This window comes from Alosa alosa, chromosome 1, assembly GCF_017589495.1.
Source record: "Alosa alosa isolate M-15738 ecotype Scorff River chromosome 1, AALO_Geno_1.1, whole genome shotgun sequence".
In the NCBI taxonomy this organism is placed as follows: Eukaryota; Metazoa; Chordata; class Actinopteri; order Clupeiformes; family Clupeidae; genus Alosa; species Alosa alosa.
Window position 1 is genome coordinate 22,468,695 of NC_063189.1, and position 22,835 is coordinate 22,491,529.

Below are 22,835 nucleotides of genomic sequence, written 5' to 3' on the forward strand. Positions count from 1 at the left end.
AAAAGTTATTATATGTGAACTGTCTCATAACAAGGGTGACATTTGCCTATCATCCTCACAATGCTGAGGGCATTTTATTGTTAAGGGATACTTGTAGGTTGTTATACGTGTTGCAGGGCCTTCCTGATGGCCTTCAGTTCTGTGTGCACCACTGAGACACACGTGTCATTTCACACTCAACACTGCAGAGATTTTGTAGGCAAGACCACGCTTGCCAATGTATTCGGTCCCTGATATTCATGTACGTTGAGGATGAAGCCTATTTTTACTTGAGCTAAATATAGGCGTGTGCATCCTTACATAAGACTCCATGAGGATTCAAAGCACTGGGCTGGGTATTCGAGGATCAGCAGCAGATGATGGCCGCGTGTGTGAGTGAGTGAGCTCACAGGAGTCATGGCAGGCTCAACTGCTCAGCACAACCCAGACATTTGAGCCTAGAAGGGGGAAAAAACATGACTGTTTGTGGACCCTGCTGTCCACGCCTGGCTTCCCCCAGAGTGACGTCACATCATGGTGCCTCCCTTCTGGAGTCAGACGGACGTGGCCAGAGTCACCAAATGGCCAACTCGGGTCCGTGTGGCATTCGCCAGACGAGCTGTCGGCTACTGCTGTTCAGAAGCTGTGCAGCCAAGAATGCTATTTAAGATGGAACATGTGTGGGAGGATGGTCAGTGGATGGCAGCTCAGAGATGCTGTCAAAAGACATGAATTTAGTCTTGAATTGTGTTATGGAAAAACGTCCTTCCAGTATTTATAGCACGTCAAATGATCATTTCAAGTTATGATTGTGTGTGCATCTGCTAATGTGTCAAGCGTAGAATGATCATTTAAAGTTTTGTCGTCATGATTGTGTGTGCATCTGCTAATGATCATTTAAAGTTTTGTCGTCATGTTTGTGTGTGCATCTGCTAACGTGACGAGCAGCTGTTAGCTGTATTTAGCCAGCTTACTAACTGTTTGACAAGCTATAATAACTTCTTTGCATTAATGTTTTTCATTGATATAAAGACTGACTGAAGACATATGCAGGTATTGTGATCACATTACTATGCCAAATGTGGGTTACCTAGACTGTCCCCCAAAAAAGTAAAGCTAGTAAATAGCCGAGGGCCCAAAGGGTTAAATAGTTCTTACTTCATCAAACTGCAAACTCCACTGCATAGGCATAATGAATCATGATGGAGACAGGTGGAAAGTAATAGCAGATACTGAGCATTTGACTGAGGGCTTCAGGGAGAAACTACTGGCTTTTCACAAACTTTAAAGGAATATATTTGACCAACAAAAGGTAAAGAATTAAAATTCTATAATTATGAATTATTTATATTTATTTTAGGAGGGTATATGTCCCCACCACTTTCCTAATCAATGCCTTTGCCTTCTTCCATCATTGCGAACTGTTAACTAACTACTAGCTAACTAACAATGCTAATTGCTAACTGTTTTGACTGTGTGTCATCTCCAGCGTTAAACATTCTCTACTCAAATGCTCTATTCTGGCTTAGAGGAGCTTTAATGGTTCATGCTTTGAGCCAGCAGGATCCCAAATGAGTGTTCTAAAAATGAAGAGTTGCTCACTAATTAAGGGGATTATACTGCTGTATCACCCTATATGACACTGGAGGCCTGTGGCGCCTGAGGGCTTGTGTCTGAGTGAGGCGCCCTCTGGCCCGTCCAGCCTCATCTGCACCTCACGCAGCAGCCTCAGCTGCAGCAGCAGCACGGAGAGCAGAGGAGAGGACAGCAGCACTCAGAGCAGAGGAGAGGACAGCAGCACACAGAGCAGAGGAGAGGAGAGCAGCACACAGAGCAGAGGAGAGGACAGCAGCACTCAGAGCAGAGGAGAGGACCAGAGGACAGCAGCACGCAGAGCAGAGGAGAGGAGAGCAGCACACAGAGCAGAGCAGAGGACAGCAGCACACAGAGCAGAACAGAGGACAGCACACAGAGCAGAGCAGAGGAGAGGAGAGGAGCAGCAGCACACAGAGCAGAGAACAGAGGACAGCAGCACACAGAGCAGAGGAGAGGACAGCAGCACACAGAGCAGAGGAGAGGACAGCAGCACTCAGAGCAGAGGAGAGCAGAGGAGAGGAGAGCAGAGGAGAGGAGAGCAGAGCAGAGGAGAGCAGAGGAGAGCAGAGGAGAGCAGAGGAGAGCAGAGCAGAGGAGAGGAGAGCAGAGGAGAGCAGAGCAGAGGAGAGGAGAGCAGAGAGCAGAGGAGAGCAGAGGAGGAGAGCAGAGGAGAGCAGAGCAGAGGAGAGCAGAGGAGAGCAGAGGAGAGGATGGGCTCCACCAGGAGGACGGGCTGCTCCCTGAGCTTCACATCCAGCCAGAGGTGGAGGAAAGGCCAGGCACTGGGCCCAGTCTGTGTGTGTGTGTGTCTGTGTATGATGTATAGTGGTCGATATAATAATTCCTACTGGACAAATGTTTGAAAAATTCCAATATCATGTTTTAAGTGGTGTGGCCTTCTAAGCAGGAGCTATTTCACTACAGCCTTTTTCAGCTGCAGTGCCTCACTGGCTGTCAGACTCCCTAGTGGAAAGTTTGTTTCTCAAAAGTGCCCTGAAGAAGAACATTCCTTTCCCACAATGCACTGTGAATGTCCCAACTGTCTGACGGGTTCAGCCCACTGCCAGAGTTTCCAGTGTAAACATCAGCCCAAGTGACTCATTTTATCCTCACCACTGTGGAAACACCTGTTTGACTCAGGACGTGGAGTAACATGCTTGAATAAGACGTTTAATGGATGAAATTATAGACCAGAGAAACAGAGGTTTGTTGAGACGTGTCCAGTCTCTCTGCCTGCCTGTCTCCTTAACTCTGCTGTTCTGACATCTCTGTTGAGTGTCCCCCAGACTGTGGTGGCCTAATATTGACTGTCAGCGACACTTCGGCAAACCGGGAGTGACCACAGCCTACCTTAGTGTGAGTGTGAGGGAGGCTGTGATGTGTGTGTGTGTGTGTGTGTGTGTGTGCTCCTGACAGGTCTGTTCTCTCCTCCCTCTGACAGGGTGCCAGGCCATGTGAAGTCGATGTCACAAGGATCGGGCGGCGGCTACGACAGCGACAGTGTGGAGATGCACCCCATGGACGAGTGTCTGGAGGCCCAGTACTATCACGTGCAGTGCCGGCTGGGGGAGGGTGGTGGTGGTGGCGGCGGCTACGACCGGGCGGGGGCCTCTCGCAGCTGGGGCCTCCGTAAGCAGGCCATCCAGAACTGGCAGCGGCGGCCGTACCGCAACAGCACGGAGGGCGAGGAAGGCGACGTGTCGGACGTGGGCTCCCGCACCACCGAGTCCGAGGCCGAGCTGTGGGACCAGGAGTGCCGCATCCCTGCAGACTGTCAGCAGCCCAGCAGAGCTGCATACCGCCTGGGTACACACTCGTCTACAGATCTGTGATCTGTGTGTGTGTGTGTGTGTGTGTGTTTATATATGTGTGTGTGTGTGTGTGTGTATATATATATATATATAATTTTATATTATAAAACATAATTGCTCATATACAGTACGCAACACAGTAAAACAGGTCATTCAGGATACAGTATATAGAATACAGGATATTGGCGGTATACAAAGTACGGTGTTCCATGGTCACTACCATGCCCATAGACTCATCCATAATTAAACCGCTTACTTGACATGTCAAGCTAACACATAGCTATCTGATTCATTATTGATTGTACAGATAAGGACAGTGAACTCGTAATTGTCTTCTATGAATTGTTTCGACCATGACATCAGCCCCCATGTTATGTGTACGTTAAGTGACGTGTTCTTCCCACACACACAAATTCCAGCCATCTCGAGGCTCCGTGTGTGTGTGTGACAGCACGACAGAGAGGCTGCTCAGCACTTGGCCTCATTCAGGCCCACTGCCCAGACCACTGGTGGGAAACTAGGTCAGGGCGAGACCAGCTGGCGTTCGGGGTTGCTGCTGACCAGAGAGCAGTGTCAGAGTGCGGTGAGTTATGACCAGGCCACCCTCCGCCTGACTCCAGATCAGCTGGGCTGGCAGGATGAGTAAAGGGCCGTCTGCTCCTCCTTCACGGCTGGAGACGCATCGTGTATGACACACTCACGCACATTCTGCACATGGCCTCACAGTAACCAGCACTGGGACACTGTGTGCTATAGTATAGATTGAGAGTCTTTAGTCTTTAGATTGAGGTCCTTTCTATACAGTATTGGTATGTTGCATTCTGTAAGTGTTCTGTGTCATGTATGGCTCATGGGTACAGTAGTGTTTTTGTGTATGTGTGTGAGAGTAGACATCCTTGTCTGTGGTAGTGTTTAACACACACCTCCCTGCATGACCTCTGCCCATACACTCCCTCCCTCCTCAGGGAGGCCTCATGAGGCTAGAGTGCTGCCCCTCACCTCCCCTCTCTCCCCTCTTTCCTCTTTCTCCTCTCCCATATCTCTCCCCTCTCTCTCTCTCTCTCCTCCCTCTGCTCTCTCCTCTTTCTCCTCTCTCTTATCTCCCCTCTCCCCTTTCCCCTCTATCTTTCCTCCCTCTCTCTCCTTTCTCCCCTCTTTCCTCTATCTCTCCTCTCTCTCCTCTCTCTCCTCTCTCCTCTCTGTCCCCTCTCCTCTCTCTCTCTCTCCTCTCTCTCTCTTTCCTCTCTCTCTCCTCTCTCCCCCTCCTCTCTCCTCTCTGTCCCCTCTCCTCTCTCCCCTGTCCCCTCTCCTCTCTCTCCTCTCTCCCCTCCTCTCTCCTCTCTTTCTCTCTCCTCTCTCCTTTTTCCCTCTCCTCTCCTCTCCTCTCTTCTCTCTCCACTCTCCTCTTCTCTCTCTCCTCTCTTCCCTCTCCGTCCACCTCTTTGCTTTCTGCAGGCAAGCAGCTGCATTCCTCTGAGTCTGTCTTTGTAGCATGCATTTGTTTCTCCATCTAGAATTCTCCCTGGTTTGCACCTCCCCCCCTCTCTCTCTCCCTCCCTCTCCCTCTCCCACCTCTCTCCCTCTCCCTCTCTCCCTCTCTCTCTCTCTCCCTCCCTCTCCCTCTCCCTCTCTCCCTCCCTCTCCCTCTCTCCCTCTCCCTCTCCACCTCTCTCCCTCTCTCTCTCATTATAAAGATGTGGTAGAGGGTGATTCCTGGGTGTGGAAGCTTTCTTAGCCCTTCCTTCCCCAGTCATCTGAGCTCGCTGGGACTCCTTTATGAGGGCACCAGCTGATTACTGCATCTCTCCTAGCACAGACCAATACACACCAGCCAGCCTTTATGGTTTCTTCCCAGACTTCTCACACTGACGGTCCTGTGAGTAAGCAGGTGTTATTGCATTGCATTGGAGAAGGAGGAGGAAACCTCTCCACACAATAGAAAGTGCTGAAACACTTGCATCCCTGTTCCTGAGGAGGAAAGCCTGACAGTGTTTTGCTGCACCACTTTGTTAACATAGCTCTGTGAAAATGACATGTCCGTCACCATGGTGTGATCTGAAGGATTTTTGTTGATGCCGCAGCACTTGGCTGTGTGCTGCCTGTGAAAATCTTGAGTGTAGGCGTGGTGCGTTCAAGAGCCTGTTGCTTCCCAAGCCACCCTGCCCAGATCTGAAGCACTGACACATGTGACTCACCATGTTCTGTTCGTGTTCTTCTTTACTTACAATGCTGTGCTGGAGATAGCTTGGCTTCAGCATTTGGCTGGCATGTTGTGTTTAGGAGGGATGAGGGACTAGCAAAAGGCTTTCTGTCTCAAGCTGTGCACTAGTGACACCCTGTGGATACTCATGGAACTACAACCAAGCCATCCCTGAAAGCTCACATCCTGTGTATGTTTCAGGAGAGAGAATTCTGAAAGCATTTGCTTTAAGAATGGTTGTTTTTGTTGCCATTATGTTTAATGAAAACACAAAAGAATGAATGATTCCACTTACTTAGTGTTTTTCTTACCAGTGGTTAGCTACCCCACCATGGAATTACATTTTCCCTTTGTCACCTCCCTGTGTCTCTCCCTGTTGTCCCTGTGAAGGTCGCTCTGAGGGGGGCTACAAGCCCTGCCGGCACGAGAAGAGCCCCTCCAAGTCGAACGAGGTGATCAGCCCAGAGGTGCTGAAGATGAGAGCTGCCCTCTTCTGCATCTTCACCTACCTGGACACCAAGACGCTGCTGCGTGCTGCCGAGGTGTGTCGCGACTGGAAGTTTGTGGCGCGACACCCGGCCGTCTGGACTCGCGTCCTCCTGGAGAATGCCCGCATCTCCTCCAAGGTAAGAGCCCGTAGCAGTGGACGCCATCTGGCCTCTCTCTGATTTGCCGTCATTAGCTACAGTACAGTCTCATTCATCACTGATGTGTCACATACATTACTGTACTACCGCTATTAGTATATAGAGAACTTCTGTTGGTCTGGCACCAGGTGGTGTACGGTGGTGTCTCCATAACCGAGTCAAGGCTATTAATAACTCTGTCGCTGACGCCACCATTCAGACATACACCAAATGTCGAGGGCTGAAAGAGAGCCCAGTTTTCTGAGTTAGATGCTGACAGATTTTCACATATTATCATGAGTCATTTCAGATTTTATCGGCCACGACGTGCCAGTCTAACTGCAAATGTAAATTAGCCTGTAATGAGATGCATCTCCTACCAGAAGAAATGTCCTGCCACAAGTATATAAGTAGTTATCTATTAATAGCACTTATGATATAAGGGGAATTCTTTGTGTGTAGTGAAAAACACCATGTAACTTCACAAAAACAGTATAATTTGTCTTTGAACTTTTAAATATCTGATTTCTCTCTCTCTCTTGTCTCTGTTTGTCCGTGTGTCTTTCTGTTTCTCTCTCTCTCTCTCTCTCTCTCTCCTGTTCTCTTTTTCTGTGTTCTTTTCTTTCAGTTCTTAAGCACGCTGTCGCAGTGGTGCACGCAGACCCACTCCCTTATTCTGCAGAACCTCAAACCCAGGCAGAGAGGCAAGAAGGAGACGAAGGAGGAGTACCTCAAGAGCACACGGTACACTCACTGCTCTCAACACATAATGGGCGCAGATGGTAACACATGAAGCCGGAGTTTTGGTTTTTGCAGAGGATTCCCTCGGGTACTACACTCTATCTTGCACACCAGCGCAATTGACTTTGTATACTCGCGCTTTTGTCTTTCCTATTTTGCAGTCAGCGATATTGGAATTTTCCCTCCACAGGTACATGTAATAATCAGGGGTGTTTCAGCAAAAAAAAAGAGGGGTGTTCGGCAGAAACGGTCTCTGTTGATATTTTGCAGTTTCAGAAAACAATTCCGCCACAGACCAGGAACCTCGTGGTCTAAAGTCAGTGGCGCAAATTCAGATGCTATTTTAAGGGCGCATGCATGGCCACAGGCCTGCAGAAATGAATGCTATGCACACCGATCTATAGACACCCTGTGCACAGATGGAAACATTCAAAGCCTTGATAATATTTGTCCGTTTCCCGGTTTTGTTTGTGCATTGGTCAACTAAAAATTTAGTAGCCTATATAGTGCATCTACATGCAATATCTTTACAACAACAACGCCTAATTACGACCTATTACTGTAATTTGGACAACTTTATACAGCCCTATAAAGGCTAAAGTTACCTTTAATTTTGTTCCAATTTACCGTTATGTATGGCTTTAAACATTGTGTGCGCTTTAACATCAGCCTATAAGCATTATTCCAGCTGCGCTAAGGTTTTGACAAGCATCACAATTTTGCCTACCTTGTTGTAGCCCATCTGAAATAACTCCAAACTTTGCTATGTTCCCTCCATCCTTTCGTTGTTCTCAAAAAACGTTTTATATCCATGATGGCCTTGAAGTCTTGAGTTTGTGAATCCGCTTAAATAAGCTTATTATGGGCTGTTAACCAGCAACCATAGACAGTAAAAGAAAGCAGCAAGTAGCCTTGGCTACAATTTCTGTAGTTGCTGCGTCTATTCATTGTTATTCTCTCTCCTGCTCTAACAAAAGTGCGTGCATTAAGTTGATGATAACGTGTTTACAAACTTTACTTTACATAAAATAAATATTGTAAATAGCCTACTGTCATGCAGTTAATGGGATACTGTGCAGAGTTGGAAAGTTAGGTCAACTTGGAAACTGTTTCTCGTTGTTGAGTTGCCTGTTGGTAAGATACAGTCGTAGCTTACACCTGCAGGAGCGCTTGCTTGGGCGCCTGTGTTGCGCAATGCACTTTGCTCCTCTCATCTATACGACGCAGTTCCCATTTTTCCAAACCATACATAATTACAAGGACAAATATTGCTACACGAGGGAAATCAGTGTGGTGTCCGACGTGAAAAAACAGGTATAAATCTAGCGAACACATTTCCACGAATCACGGATGTGTTGATGACATAAATTAGGAAATATTAGAGGACTTACGTAATGAGACGTGATGTTGAACTGCATGCCGATGCCATTTAACCCAAATGCCCCAGCAGCAGCACGGGAGAGGAGAGCTTATCTGACAGATCTGCATTGTCTATAGTGAGGTAATGTTAGATTACATTGCAAAAATATCACCATGCATTCATAACTTCGTGATTCAGTGAGAATGATCCCAAAACATCGGAAAGTGACATTTCTGTATTACATTTTGTCAAGAGGAAAAATCAATAGCAAACTGTTCCCAACTGACTATAGCGCTGTGAACCGTTCCGGGCTGCGCCTGGCAAATCCGCCATCATAATAGCAATCCGCTATGGAACAAGCGTGGCTGTTGTTAAAGGGAATATGAGATGACGCTCTGATTGGTTTATTGCACGTTACGGCCAAACCACACCCATGAATAATGTAGCTACTACAGACCTCCCCATTTTAGATTTGCGTCAGGCGCAACAGTCATTATCCCGCCGGTAAAATAGACACAGCGCCCAAGATCTGCCCACAAAGCGATTTGCGCAAAGTCAATTGCGCAAAAGAGCAAGATAGAGCCCTTAGTGTGAACAGAAGCGTGTGCTTTAGCATGTTTTGGTTCCTATGGGATGGTGATGTCCTTCATGTCACTCTGTACATTATCATGGTGTTCCCTTGATTGTACTCATTCAATAGGCATGTTTATGCTAAGTAGCTTCTTTAGATAAGGTAAATATACATGGTCTCCATCTTATTAGCAGCGCTGTCCAAGTTGAGCTGCAGGAAGGCAGATACAGCAACTCAGTGTTACACGTGCATGTAATGCAACATCACTTTTAGTATTTACAGTGTTACGTAAGTGCTTTAGTCCACCTAATGTGGAGTAGTGACATATTTGTTGTTATTTTTGGCATCCGAGAGGTGCAGGCAGATGTGATGGAGCAGGTGTTGTAGACTCTGACAGCTTGATCACTGGGGCATGTTTGTGTTTGAAATGAGAGAGAGGAAGAGAAGCCTCCACTCTACCACTCCCCCCCTGCAGCAGCCTCTGGGGCCGCAAGGAGGATTGGGAACCCACGATTCTGTCATGTCATTACACACCACCCGCCACTCCATGGCCGGTGATAGTGGTGTGTGTGTGTGTGTGTGTGTGTGTGTGTTATTGTGTGTGTGTGTGTGTGTGTGTGTGTGTGTGTGTGTGTGTGTGTGTGTGTGTGTGAGAGAGTGTGTGTGTGTGTGTGTGTGTGTGTGTGTGTGTGAGTGAGAGATTGTGTGTGTGTGTGTGTGTGTGTGTGTGTGTGTGTGTGTGTGTGTGTGTGTGTGTGTGTGTGTGTGTGTGTGTCTGTGTGTGTGTGTGTGTGTGCTAGTGTGCTGACTTACAGCAGGTGTCTGCGTTAGAGGATGGATGCAGGGGGCTCACAGCAGAGAATCCACAGCATGAGCCAAGGCAGCTGGCTCTGACACCATTTCTCGCTATTGCTCTCGATATCTCTCTCTCTCTCTCTCTCTCTCTCTCTCTCTCTCTATCTGTCTCTCTATATCGCTCTGTATCTCTCCGTCTAATTACCTTGCACAGCTAGCCCCTTGTCGCCCAGTGGTTTATCTGTGCTTCTCTCTAAGCGGCCGGCTGCGTGGACATGATGACATGCTGTGAGTTAGCCCACATGCCTGTGTGTGAGTGATGTGTAGTCAGCGTTCTAGCTCAGCTGTTCCAAACCTCAGCCACACACAATAGTATGGGAAGAGCCATGATTTGTATTATAATTCATTTGAAAGACAAATCCTTTGGTATTAAAAGGAATTACTCACACACATAGGGACACTGAGATATTATGCTAAAGCTACTAAAGCCTTTGATTTTTCTTTTCATTTTTATCTCTCTGCTTGTTCTTTCTCCTCTCTGGAATATTATCAGACATTTTTGTTTTTATAGCTGCCAGATATTTGAAAGCACCTCCCACTTACTCCCTATTCTATTCATTTCTGTCACTTTTCTCCTGACACCATGTTTCCGTTCTATGTATCCGAGAGTTATCAAAGTATAAAGTCACAGTTTTGAGTACAAAATTGGTAATTTAGTACCTAGTTTAGTGGTGACATTGTTGTGCTCCTTGCAGTCATCACATATCATCCATTTATTATGTTGTTGAGTCTATTTTTGTCCAAGAACCTGTATTTGTGAAGTGTTCCATTGGATTGGCTTATGAACAGTGATCCAAAGCATAGTCATAGTGATTTGATCATCTTTTAGTTCTTGCAGTGACAACTGATCTAGACTTTCTAGCACATTAAACTATCAAACTCAGGTAAGACATGAGAAAACACGATTGACCAAGGTAACATAACTTCATTGATTTAATAAAAGCGGCAAACACTATGCTTATGGCCCAAAAGATGGAAACGTGCTGTTAGTATAGTATTAAACAGTGTTTCCCAGATTATTGAATTCCATTTGTGGTGGTTGGTTTGCAGAATTAACTTGAATGCAACAGTTATTAACAAATTAGCACGGCGTGGTTATGATGCTAACCAGATTTAAGCACAATTTAGTACAACCTGGAAAATCATTGTGTGGTGGTCAATGTTGATATTGTGGTGGGCCGCCACAAATAAGTCAATGTATGGGAAACACTGTTAAGTATGTATATGGATTTATTTAAAGCAGTATGGTGATGAGTGTCTCTGCTCCTCTCTGACCGTGTGACAGTGGCTGTCTTGAGGAGGGCCTGGAGGCACTGCTGAAGGCTACCGGTGGGAACCTGCTCATCCTGAAGGTGTCCCACTGCCCCAACCTGCTGACCGACCGCTCCCTCTGGCTGGCCAGCTGCTACTGCCGGGCCCTGCAGGCTGTCACCTACAGGTCAGAACTATACGCCATAGTGATGGGCGTGCAAGACTTGGCTCTTCTTGGCTTTGAGTTTTATTTACACACCCATGGTGAACTCTGTGTATTAAAATATATTCTATCAGGGCAGTTCCTGTCTTCCATGAAGAGAGGTTTCATTCCTTTGAAAGAGAATATATATATATAATAGTATATATATATATATTGTAAATATATATCAATATACTGTATCTGTGGATGTTGGCCCTTATTGACTGTGTTATTGTGGGTTTTTTAGGAGTGCTACAGACCCTGTTGGACAGGAGGTGATTTGGGCTTTGGGAGCAGGCTGCAGAGACATCATCTCCCTGCAGGTGGCACCATTGCATCCATGGTGAGAGACAAGAATGAAAATTTGAATTATCTGATGTGCTGAATAGTTTTCAACTTATATGCATACACTTAGTTAGATTTATGTATATACTCAGTCATAATGCCTTAATAATGATCATCCAGGAGGCCAAATGCTCTTCGCTTGGTTGGTTTAGAAATGAAACACTGCGTGATCTGATCATCCTGCAATATGTGTTTCATAGTCAACAGCCAGCACGCTTCAGCAACAGATGTCTGCAGACAATCGGACGGTGCTGGCCCCACCTTCGGGCCCTGGGAGTGGGTGGAGCTGGATGTGGCATCCAAGGCCTGGCGTCTCTGGGTGAGTGATTTGCTCCTGAAATGAAACGTGCAGCCATAAAGCATACAGATATTAGAATGGCTATAGAACACTATTCATTACACGTTATGTTCCCAGTGTATCAGCTTCACAGAGTGAGATGACCAAAGACGTTGTTTTGAATGCTGTACCTGAGCTATGTATTTCAGAGCCATGTTGTCTCTTTCCTAAGCCTATGGTACACAGTTGACTCATGTTTGAACTCCTTGAGCCGGAAACAATTTGCCTGCTTCATTTTCTTTATGTTTTCTTTGAGTCCCAACTGGTGAAGTCAGAGTTCTGTTCGTCAGTGGAGCCCATGGTTTTGGGGAGGAAATTGAAAAGGCTTTGAGGGAGCGTCTGTCTTCCTGTGTTGTGTGTGAGGCGCTCACAAGACGCCGGAGCACTTAAGGCAGGGGAAATGACATTTCTGAGCTGGTGGTGTGCGGTGGTGCATACAGATGGTGAGGGCTTGTGTCTGAGATCCAGTGTGCCTGTGAATGAGGGAGTGCATTGGGCTCGGCCTGGTCCTGTATGGAACACTCTGCCCTGACGGACGTGTTCAACTTCCCACTCCACCTGAATGTGACAGATACCTGTTCCCTCACGGGATCAAAAGAGTATATATACTATATACCTGGCGCGAACACTTAGGGATGTGACATTTGGGGCTGCGGCGTTAGGCAGACTAGTCCGTAACTCCATGATCTTACATAAGATGTGCAAATGAAAGAACATCTTGCTGTCACCCTCATTACTCATGGCTGGTTATGGGAGTTGGGGTTCAAAAATACTCATATGAACCTTTCATTAGTCATCCGGCGAGCTTACAACATTTTTGCCTCTTACCTAACAACATCAAAGATTTGCTATATCCTGTGTGTGTGTGTGTGTGTGTGTGTGTGTGTGTGTGTGTGTGTGTGTGTGTGTGTGTGTGTGCTGATGTACTTTTCAGCACGGAACTGCATGAGGCTGCAGGTGCTGGAGCTGGACCATGTGAGTGAGATCAACCAGGAGGTGGCTGCCGAGGTCTGCAGGGAGGGCCTGAAGGGCCTGGAGATGCTGGTCCTCACCTCCACACCGGTCACACCAAAGGCCCTACTGCACTTCAACAGTGAGGGCACACACACACACACACACACACACACACACACACACACACACACACACACACACACACACACACACACACACACACACACATTCACACACACTGCCAAAACCTTCACTCTCTTCAGTCAAAACTCCCTCTTTCCACTCCCAGTATACATAGCATCCACATCAACAGTAAACTGTTCAACACACTCATTCAACCACTGAGTTTCTGAATTGGAGCTGGATTCTGTGTCTCTTATGTCACGGCGATGCCTTTCACACAGGTGTGTGTCGTAACCTGAAGTCCATTGTGGTACAGATTGGTATTGAGGACTACTTTGAGGACCCCAACAGCCCAGAGGCCAGAAAACTCTTCGATGAGATGGTCAACAAGCTGCAGGTACAGTGAGCAGTGTGCAGTAGCACCAGGAGGCATTACATCTGTGACCTTTACAGTGAATGGAACTGATACCAGATTCAGCTCCTTAAGTTGTGTCCACAGAGAGGTGAAGCACAGAGAGTAACTTTTGGTTACTCTTGTGGGATTGGTAAGAATGAATAATATTGCTAACATGTAGCTTTTGCCTTGATATGATAAACAACATGCTAATACATAGCTATGCATAAATGATACTGTAGGTGTTTGTGAAGTAGCCTGTAGACCTGGTGGATTTAAAGTTGAGTCTTGTTGCATACCACCAGAAGATGGATGGAGGACACAGACCTACAGTACAAACTGAATGTGGGAATGTCTGAGTGTAGATACTATATTACCAACTTCAGGGAAATACCAGAATTAAAAAAACATATTTTTATTGAGGCAGACACAACATTGACCTGTATCACACACCATCCATACAGTCAGTGATATCCTTATGTTATTTATGACTCTCAGGAAGGCATTTCCACTGCTTTGGAGCTATGAGAGAATGGTAGAAACAAAGAATAAGCTCTAGCCACAGTTTTGTCCATAGAGCACCTCCACAGATGGGCCAGTTTTAGCAGGGATAGTACCATCTCAGGGGGTGGTTGGGTTTCCTGAATCCGTCGTTCTCAGTCTAAGTGAGTAGCTGAGATGAAGCAGCCAGTACGTGGGAGGAGTCGGACCAGTGAATCCATCGGTCCGCAAGTTTCACCAGTGCCCTTTGGATCGGTGGTGCTGAGCACAGGAAGCTGGCACTCAAAGACAGAGCTGGGATGACCCGAGAGGAAGTGATGCACACAAGTGAGGAGCTCACACAGAACAACCGCCCACAGTGATGAGCTCTCTTTATGTTGTTTAGACAATCTCTTTAACAAAGCGTGTGAGTCAGAACAGAAATGCATTCCTCTCTCCGTGAGTCACACAACTTAGCGGGCAGAGAATAAAGTAAAGAATGAACTAAATAGTTAGTCTTTTCATGCTGTTTCTACAGGGCTCTATACTTATACGATTGTGACGCAGGGTTAAAGTCTGCAAATTATTCTTTCTTGATTCTTTTCCCTCTTTTCACACTCTTATTGTGATTTCTGTCATCTTAAAACTCGGGTTTTGTGCTGGCTGTCTCTCCATGCTCTTGTTCTCGTGCTGTTTTTTTTACCTCCCAGGCACTGAAGAAGCGCCCAGGTTTCTCCAAAATACTCCACGTGAAAGCCGATGGTTTATGCTAACCCTCTTTTGCATGCTGAGCGCTAGCAGGAGGCACCACCTCACCAGTCTCTGACTCCACGCCCTCACTGCCAAGGGCGACTGTACTGTACTGCACTCAGAGGACAGATTCAGAGGAGAAAATGGCCACACACTTCTCAAGACGCATCATGAAACAGACCTGCATTCACACCAAGCAGAATTCCAACACTTCCAACACAATTTGAATTGACTTCAGTGGACAATCTAGGTCTTTTTGACTTCTTGCCAGGCAGACTTTGCCTGTAATCTTCATTCTCAGTGTTCTCAGAGACTATGATGATCTATGACTTCATAGACCACATCTGCAACTGGGAAAACAACACAAAGTTACAAAATTACAAAATCAAGCCTTTTTTTAGAGGACTGCTGGTTGCATCTAATATCTTATGGACATTTGTCAGAAAGAGCACATGTTCAGATTGCAGACAAAATGAGAGTGTGTCTTGGTTTGCATTGGATGAAATCAGTAGTGCTCGTTCTGTAGGCCTACTTGCAACCTGTGACTCACAGCTTCCTCTATGCTCATCCTCAGCACTGGCTGTCTGGCTGAATAAACAAAGACGGGATGTGAGTATGGGTCTTAGTGTATGTGTGTGTGTGTGTGTGTGTGTGTGAGCGCGTGTGCGTGTGTGTCTCTCAGTGTATGTATACTGAAAGAAAGAACCCGATAACAACAGAAAACACTGGAATTGAACACATTATTGTGACTGCACTTACTTAATCAAGGACCTGAGCATTTGTTTGATTGAGAGGGTATTGTTGGTACACAGTGGAAAAGCCAAAACAAAGAAGAACACACCAGCTGTACACTTGGTTGGTTGGACTCTGCAACATGTTTGTTGAGTGACTTTGTTTTGATTAAGGTTAGGGAGGTCCATGTTGTAAACTGACTGCAGGTGCTCCGCTCTCTTCTCCACCTTTCTCTGCCCTCTCCTCTCCGCTCCTCTCTTCTTTTCTCCTCTCCTCTCCTCTCAGTCTGTCATACCATTCTTAGCCAGCAGTATATGTCATGTCTGTGGAGACATGACTCAGTGATTCAGTGAAGGTCATCTGTCAGTTTAAGGTTTAAAAGGCACAGATGCCTTTTATACTGCAGCTGCTCAAATGCATAGGCACATTTCTCAGCGACATTATGTCCATTGTACCAAGCACAGTGGCGACACAGTTAATGGACTCAAAGCAGGGCTCCTGAGACACGTGGGGTACATGCTATGTCAAAGAAAGTATCAAACCGATTTAAAGAAGAGAGAATGGCAAAGTTGAGTTTTATTTTTTTGTTTTTATGAAAGTCTGTTGGCTTCAGCTTTGGTTCTTTCTTCTGTTGTCATGCCTTATTGTTTCCATGGCAACACGCCTACTCATTTTTCAGTGCACTAGTGGTTTGTGAGCAAAATGTGATCTGAGCCAGAAGCCAGTACCTAGTGCTTTAATGGACACCACCATGTCCACAGGACCTCTCTCTGAGGCACATAGCCATATGCAGGATGTATTGCTTGAATTTAAGTTGGTATTTGGATCTTAAAACATACAAACAGACTAACAAAGTGGCTAGACTTTTGTTTCAGGCACCATAGACTTAGACAGATATGATCAGCCTCTTTGTCTGTTGTATGTCTGTGGTTTTCATAGACTCCTGATACGGATGGAGACTTCAGTAGGCCAGACGGAACTGGCTTCCTCATAAGGACTCCACAGCCGATTCTGGATTGTGACACCCAGTGCTGTAGATGGGCTGATGTGATGTGTGTGCAGTGTGACTTGTCTGTGTTGTAGAATCATGAGTGTTACATTGCCTGGAATTATATTCTGCTTATTGGGTGACACGCAGGACTGTTTCACTTTAACTCTGATGCTCTTTCAAAGACAAAACTCTTGCTCATGCAATAAGACAGCACAGGTATTTACTCTGTCCAATGGATTAACCATCAGACAGCGGTGCTCTTTCTCCTGGGCCAGTCACTGATTATCTGATCCCATTTCTAACCAGTAAGTGCAGTGCGTCCAGATGGGTCATTAAGTCCACTTTTGATGTGTCTGCTTTAAGAGCATGAGCCCAGGGAAGGCTTTCCATGATGCAGCACTGTATAGTACTTCCTGTCTTAAAAACTCCCCTGCAGGGTCTGGTTACTCTCCGAGGTTTCATTGGGTGAGGTGGCATTAAAGTACTCTGGCAGAGTGCAATATTTGAGTGAAACATTGAAGGCTACGTAGTCCACAGAAAGTCACAACTGACGTCTGGCACATCAAGTTCAGTGGAACTGTAACTATAACCAATCTGCTCACATCATACAGTGCACTAACACAGAGAGGTGAAGGACAGGGGCAAACGGAACAACTCGGCATCCTTCTGTGAACAGGACCCCTTTAAGCCATCGCTCTGATATTCAGATGGTAAAGAAGGGTCCAACATAGCGAGCCAGGTTGGAGCGCTCCATGAGATCATGCTTTGACTTTTGAGTTACTTGTTCAGTTACCACAGACAATCTGTCCCCTGAAGACAAAAACTAATCTGTAAATATATAAATTGTTCATTAAGGAAAATAATGTCAAGGTCTATGAGGTCAGCTTGGAGAAGGCCATTTTTTGGTTCTTCTGTTTCCAGCGCTTTGGAATGAAACTGGAAGGAACAATATGGACATGGCATATTCTGAGGAGTAGTGTTGGCTCTGCAGTATGTCATGTAATATAGATAATTTATATTATATGTGGAAACAAAAAGAGTTATTTAACAAGAGGATGAAATTATTTGAACTATTTATTTCTATAAGAGAGATGTCTATGTTGGCATGTTTGTGTTTATACATCATGTTGCCTTCTTAATTGTTCTGCTGTAGTGGGTAGACATGTCAACGTAAAAGCTGAACTGCTTGCTGAGGTTTTTATGATATTTATTTTTGGTTGATCAGTTGTTGCACCGCTGTGATAAAAAAAAAATACAGTTCAAATGTCAAAATGTCAAAAAAGTATTATAGTATTTGCTGTTTTCTGTTGAGCTCTTTATCTATGTTTTCCATTTATGATGGATGCACTTTCTACTAAGCGCTTATAGAGGTTCATGGTTATCACTTCTCCAAGACTACACATTTCTGTTAAAGCAGTGTGATACCACAGGATTCATGGGCTATCTCATAGCACAACGTCATTGTCATTTTTCATGCAGCCATGTCACAGCAAAAGGAGAAAGTGGAAAAAAGACAATGACAGTTTCCCTATCAGCTCATAATCAACCTCTCATCTTTGCTAAAACCAAACATTGTTGTCAGACTGAACTCTGGTGTTCTGTGGGTTCGTTCAAATATTTCATGACATTGAAGGTAATAGCTGCTCTAAAGCATTGAAATGCTCTAAAAGCAGCAAGTTTTCATGTGTTCACATTCCAGGTGTGTGTAAATCATTCTTTTATCTAATGTACATGCAATGTACGTGTTCTGCAAGTCACTCTGTCAAAATGACCACAAATGCAATCAACATAGAAGTTTCTTGTCGCTATGAATTCAGTCAATACATGTTCAAATGCAGTTTGAAATATTTGAAATATTTTATTGTTTCCAATTAGAGAACTTCATTTGACGAGTACAGTCAGTTGTTTTTCTGCCTCGGGAGTTCATATGAATTTCAGTGGAAGATGATTCACTGCACCAACAGGCAGGATGTGAAGTCTCACTTTGTTTTGTCTTCTCCTCTAAGCCAGCCAGAAATTATGGACTTGAGGTGTCAGTATTTAATTGCCTTTGTGTAATACATTTACATGCAAGTGAAACATTGTTTTTCCTAAAACCAGATTTGTGCCAACATATCATGCTGTTTGTATCTCTGTCTTTCTTGTACAGTACCTCTCTTACCTCTCGGTGCATATTCCATGTGTGAATGATTGTATTATATTCCCATTTGTTTGAATTGTAATAATACATTACCTCAACGCATATTTGGGCAACACAGTGAACATGTTCTTCATAAATTGTTGCTCCATTGCTACATTGGTTTAAATATGGTGTCATTTTTTACCAGCACTCTGTCACACCAGATATCATAACCTAAAGTTTGATATTTATCATATTGAACTATTAGAAATATTTCAAAGTCTTTATTTACTCTTGCTATTACTGATATTGACCATGCATTTGTGATGCCTTATTGAATGCTTACTCATATTTAAGACCATTTGTTGCATTACAAAGCTAATTATTATTTTCAGTGGCATGCCATAACTTATCAGGATGTTTATTTCTGTGGGGAAACACAAGAAATGTCTTTGCTTTTGTGTAGAGAACCAATGTGATGCCTGAAGTGGACCTGACATGCATTTTACATGCAGCAAGCCTGTGTTCTGGAAGGTGAACTAAATGTATGACTTCAGCATCATTTGAAGTGCTGGAGGCCTTTTATCAGTGTCACTGACTGGTGCATATAGATTCTCACTGTGCGCTTTCTGTTTTGCACAACAAATTGTAATTAATAGTTACAATTACAAGTCAATATGAACAGGCTGGAGAGTGTCATTAATTTAACAGCATCTACAAAGTGTGACTTATTTTACTTAAAGAAATCTGTTATTTCTTTGGTTGCCTGGATGATTTGTTGATTGTTTGGCTGGCTGTTTCAGTTGTTTTTGGAGATGTCTGGTAGAGAAAAAAATGTCCTTTCATAATGCTTAAAGTACACAATGTCTGGAGCTGCAGTGCATCCATTCAGGAATTCAGTCCTGTTTTGGTGATGTTGGAGAAAATCTTTTCCGTAGTGGATCGTACCAAATACATTAGTGATAACTTCCATTTAGCTACTGGTTTTGTGTTTGCACAGTACATTGTTTCAATTAAAAAAACATTGAAAATCTGATGTAGTTTCCAGACGGATTATGTAAAATAAGGAAAAAACAACCATATGTATCCAGACAGATGAGTAGCAAGCAAATATGTTGTATTTAAGACATTTAAGATTAGCAGAAATGTCTTATTTCTTATTTTTTTTCTGTGCCCAATGCAAGAGTTCAGGAAATATCTGAGATGTCTTGTACAACATGTTTATTCTTCAGGATGCATTAGCGTTTTCAAATGTTGCACTATTTCAAGCAAACAATATTATTCAAATTGTTTAAGACACTGGGACAACATCATGTGGAATTTTTAAAAGATGCTGGTGATGCTGCTTTGGACCAAATGATCAACACATACTAACTGGGATGAATGGAGTGATCTTCCGATGACTTGTCAAAAGGTTTTTTTTTATATACTTACTAGTGGAGCGACTCCTCTATGACTTCCTCTCATTGTCTGTGCTTTAATAGTGTGCAATACATACCTGCCCTCTTGGTATTGGGTTCTTAAGTGGGATAAGGCTGCAGTGTAGTCTGTGCAGTCTTTTGTGTGCCTATAATTAGATAGCTCAGCCAATCAAAGGTATATAGGTTATGTTACTGTCAAATCAATGTGTGCTCATTTGCAATAGTGTCCATAGTGCAAATAAAGTTAGATTTTGACGCAGCTCACTTTGTCTTTGTCCCTCTAGCTGTTTTCATCTGATGGTCAGGCAGTGCACATTGCATGGCCAACTGGGATTTCATTCAGTTGAATGGGTCACTTTACACTGCAAATACAGTGTTTTATGAACAGCCTGTGATGGCAGTGGTGCATCAACCGATTGTTTTCATGTAATCAAATATGTTGCATGAGAACATAGCAGCTTGCTTAATTGTGTGCCTGTGCCTCAACTTAAATCACATGGCTTCAGGCTGATAACTGGCAGGAATGTACAGTATGTTGATTTCCTTGTAAGTTCCTTGCTAAATAAAGAGTCAAATACTGTGAAACTACCCTTGCTTATCAGGGCATCTATTTCACAGCAGTTAGTTAGGACACAGCTTACATGATTGGTAATGACATTTAAATTACATGACTATTTCAAACAAGGAGTATGTCTCAAGCTACTTGGACTGAAATACACTACCAGTCAAAAGTTTGGACACAAATACTCATTTATACAAATTAGTATTTGTGTCCAAACTTTTGACTGGTAGCGTAGATTAAAACATACTGTATATCTTCTAAGTAGGGAGGAAGTTATCATAAGAATCAGAACACAGTAGTGCTGACCCATCATTGTATCTGTGGCATGGTGAAATGTGGTGCATGTTGAGCCGTGATGTGGGCACAGGGAGGCAGTAATATTCCATTTGAAGCTCCGCACATCGCTCCCATTAGCAGGCGTTTGCCTGGAGAGTCCGCTGTGTGTGATTGTTGTGAGAGCGCTGTTGGCCTCAGACCAGCCTGTTGATGGGACTGATGAATGAGGAGCGCTGGTCTCAGGGGAAGGGCCAGGCCACCTGCCGCAGGTCCCTGGTGCCATGTTTACTCAATCCTCTTATCAGCACAGAAGAGACAACACTCCAGCAAGCGGTGGACCAGGTGCGCTCCTAGTGGGTCAGAGGTCAGCATCCGCTCACCTCCCAGACGATCTCAGAACCCACCCAGGGCCTTGGGGGGGGGGGGGCACACTTCACGCCTTTACACAATACTGGGAGTCGTTTCTTACAGTCAAGTTTGGTCACTGTTCCATATAGAATGTTCCATGCAGTTCCGTGCAGCTGCAAAATCAATCCATCTTTTAACTGTACGTCTCTGTAAACAGAACTGTTAGATAGAACACATGCACATACTGTATGCAGAAATCAGAACATGACATGCTACTTCTAGCCCTCAAGGTCAAGAGCAACACACACTCACATGCACCTATCTAATCAGCTTGGAATATTATTTAATGTCTAACCATCTTGCTATTTTGTCCTGCAGTGAATGATTGATTCATTAGCACTGTCACAAAGGGAGAGACATCTGCAGTAGTCAGGATAAATTAATGAGTTCATTATAATTATCAAGGCGCTGCAGGGAAGACACTCTCATCCATCAAACATGTCTAATATGCTGTTTACTGTCTCCAGCCTCAACAGTGTCAAGCATTCAGCACTCACAACACTGGTTGTGCTTTTCTGTAATGTTCAGTTGTGTCAGATAAATGGAATAGGTATTTATCTGGGATCCTTTCCACTGTCTCAGGAAACACTTAAACACACAATTCTGATGCCCTGTGCTCTGTTTCCTATGGTTATTTTTATTGTAGAGTATCTTTGAGTAATCCCTCATCCTTTCTCACTCATCAACAGTCATTTATCTGATCCACATTTCTACAGGCTTCTGTCACTTAAATATGGCAGTAAATCTTGCTCATTGTTAATGTAAATCACAGTAATTCAACAGGTCATGCTTTTGTGAGCCACTTCAAATAAATTTGTTCCGGTACACTCCACCTGAATAGCCACTGCTGATGGCTCGGAACACTGAGTTCTGTACTAACACGCTGGCATCATCCTCTCAGGAGGGGGTTCCACAAGGCCCGCCACATATCACTGTGGTTTACATCATCTTAGAGCATCACTAATGAATAATAAATCACTGGGGATTGTGACAGGGCCAGATCTTAGGCCATCCTATTTGGCCCTCTGGCCTCTGGGCCCGTCTAATTCTTCACACATTGACACTTTATTGCTCAATCCTGCTGCTCCACTTCCTCGTGTCTTTGTCATTGATACTCAATGTTCTGTACATCCACAGAGGTCTCGCTGAGATGACGTCCCCTTGAAAGCATAGCAAGCATACACAAGCATACATACATACACAGCCTCTCATGCTGAGAGCACTGCACCGAAGACTCATTAGCTGCATTGCTCCAAAAGTCTCACCCACAGGAATTCCTGCCTCCGTGCAACATTCCCAGATCTTATGTAAGAGGGAGGGGCCGAGATGGGAGGACAGCCCACCAAACACACTCCACTTTAAATGGGGATATGTACACACAAGCACAGACGGAACAGGTCTGGGGACTGTAATGGTGACGAGAGAGGCTAGCGGAGCAGAAGAGAAGGGCACAACACCAGGCATAAGCTGCCTCTTCCCAGGAGAAGATCATGCTGTTTCTCAAGAACCCTATTAAGTGTCTTTCCGTATGAGAGCTCCATAAAATTCCAGAGAACGTGGGAGGAGAATGCCTTTGAGACTTCTTCCAAACACACACACACTCACTTTCTCATTCTCTCTGTCTCTCTCTCTCTCTCACACACACACACACTAACACACACATACTGTAGAGAGTTCTGGGACACAGGCCTTGCAAATACTGGAAAGCATATATCTTTTTCTGAGCATGAACAAAATCAAATTAACAGAAG

The 22,835-nt window shown here is 44.7% G+C and overlaps 1 protein-coding gene across 1 annotated transcript in view; it reads left to right on the top strand.

Moving 5' to 3' along the window:
- Positions 1-20,097, top strand: part of fbxo41 (F-box protein 41) — a 59,314-nt gene extending 39,217 nt beyond the window's left edge. Inside the window, exons 5-13 of the mRNA XM_048249301.1 lie at positions 3,017-3,381; positions 5,977-6,212; positions 6,841-6,956; positions 11,025-11,177; positions 11,440-11,535; positions 11,738-11,856; positions 12,809-12,967; positions 13,233-13,348; positions 14,536-20,097. Of these exons, the coding sequence (XP_048105258.1) occupies positions 3,017-3,381; positions 5,977-6,212; positions 6,841-6,956; positions 11,025-11,177; positions 11,440-11,535; positions 11,738-11,856; positions 12,809-12,967; positions 13,233-13,348; positions 14,536-14,598 (1,423 nt within the window). The 3' untranslated portion in view covers positions 14,599-20,097. The remainder of the gene's footprint in view (positions 1-3,016; positions 3,382-5,976; positions 6,213-6,840; positions 6,957-11,024; positions 11,178-11,439; positions 11,536-11,737; positions 11,857-12,808; positions 12,968-13,232; positions 13,349-14,535) is intronic.
- Positions 20,098-22,835: the final 2,738 nt, after the last annotated feature.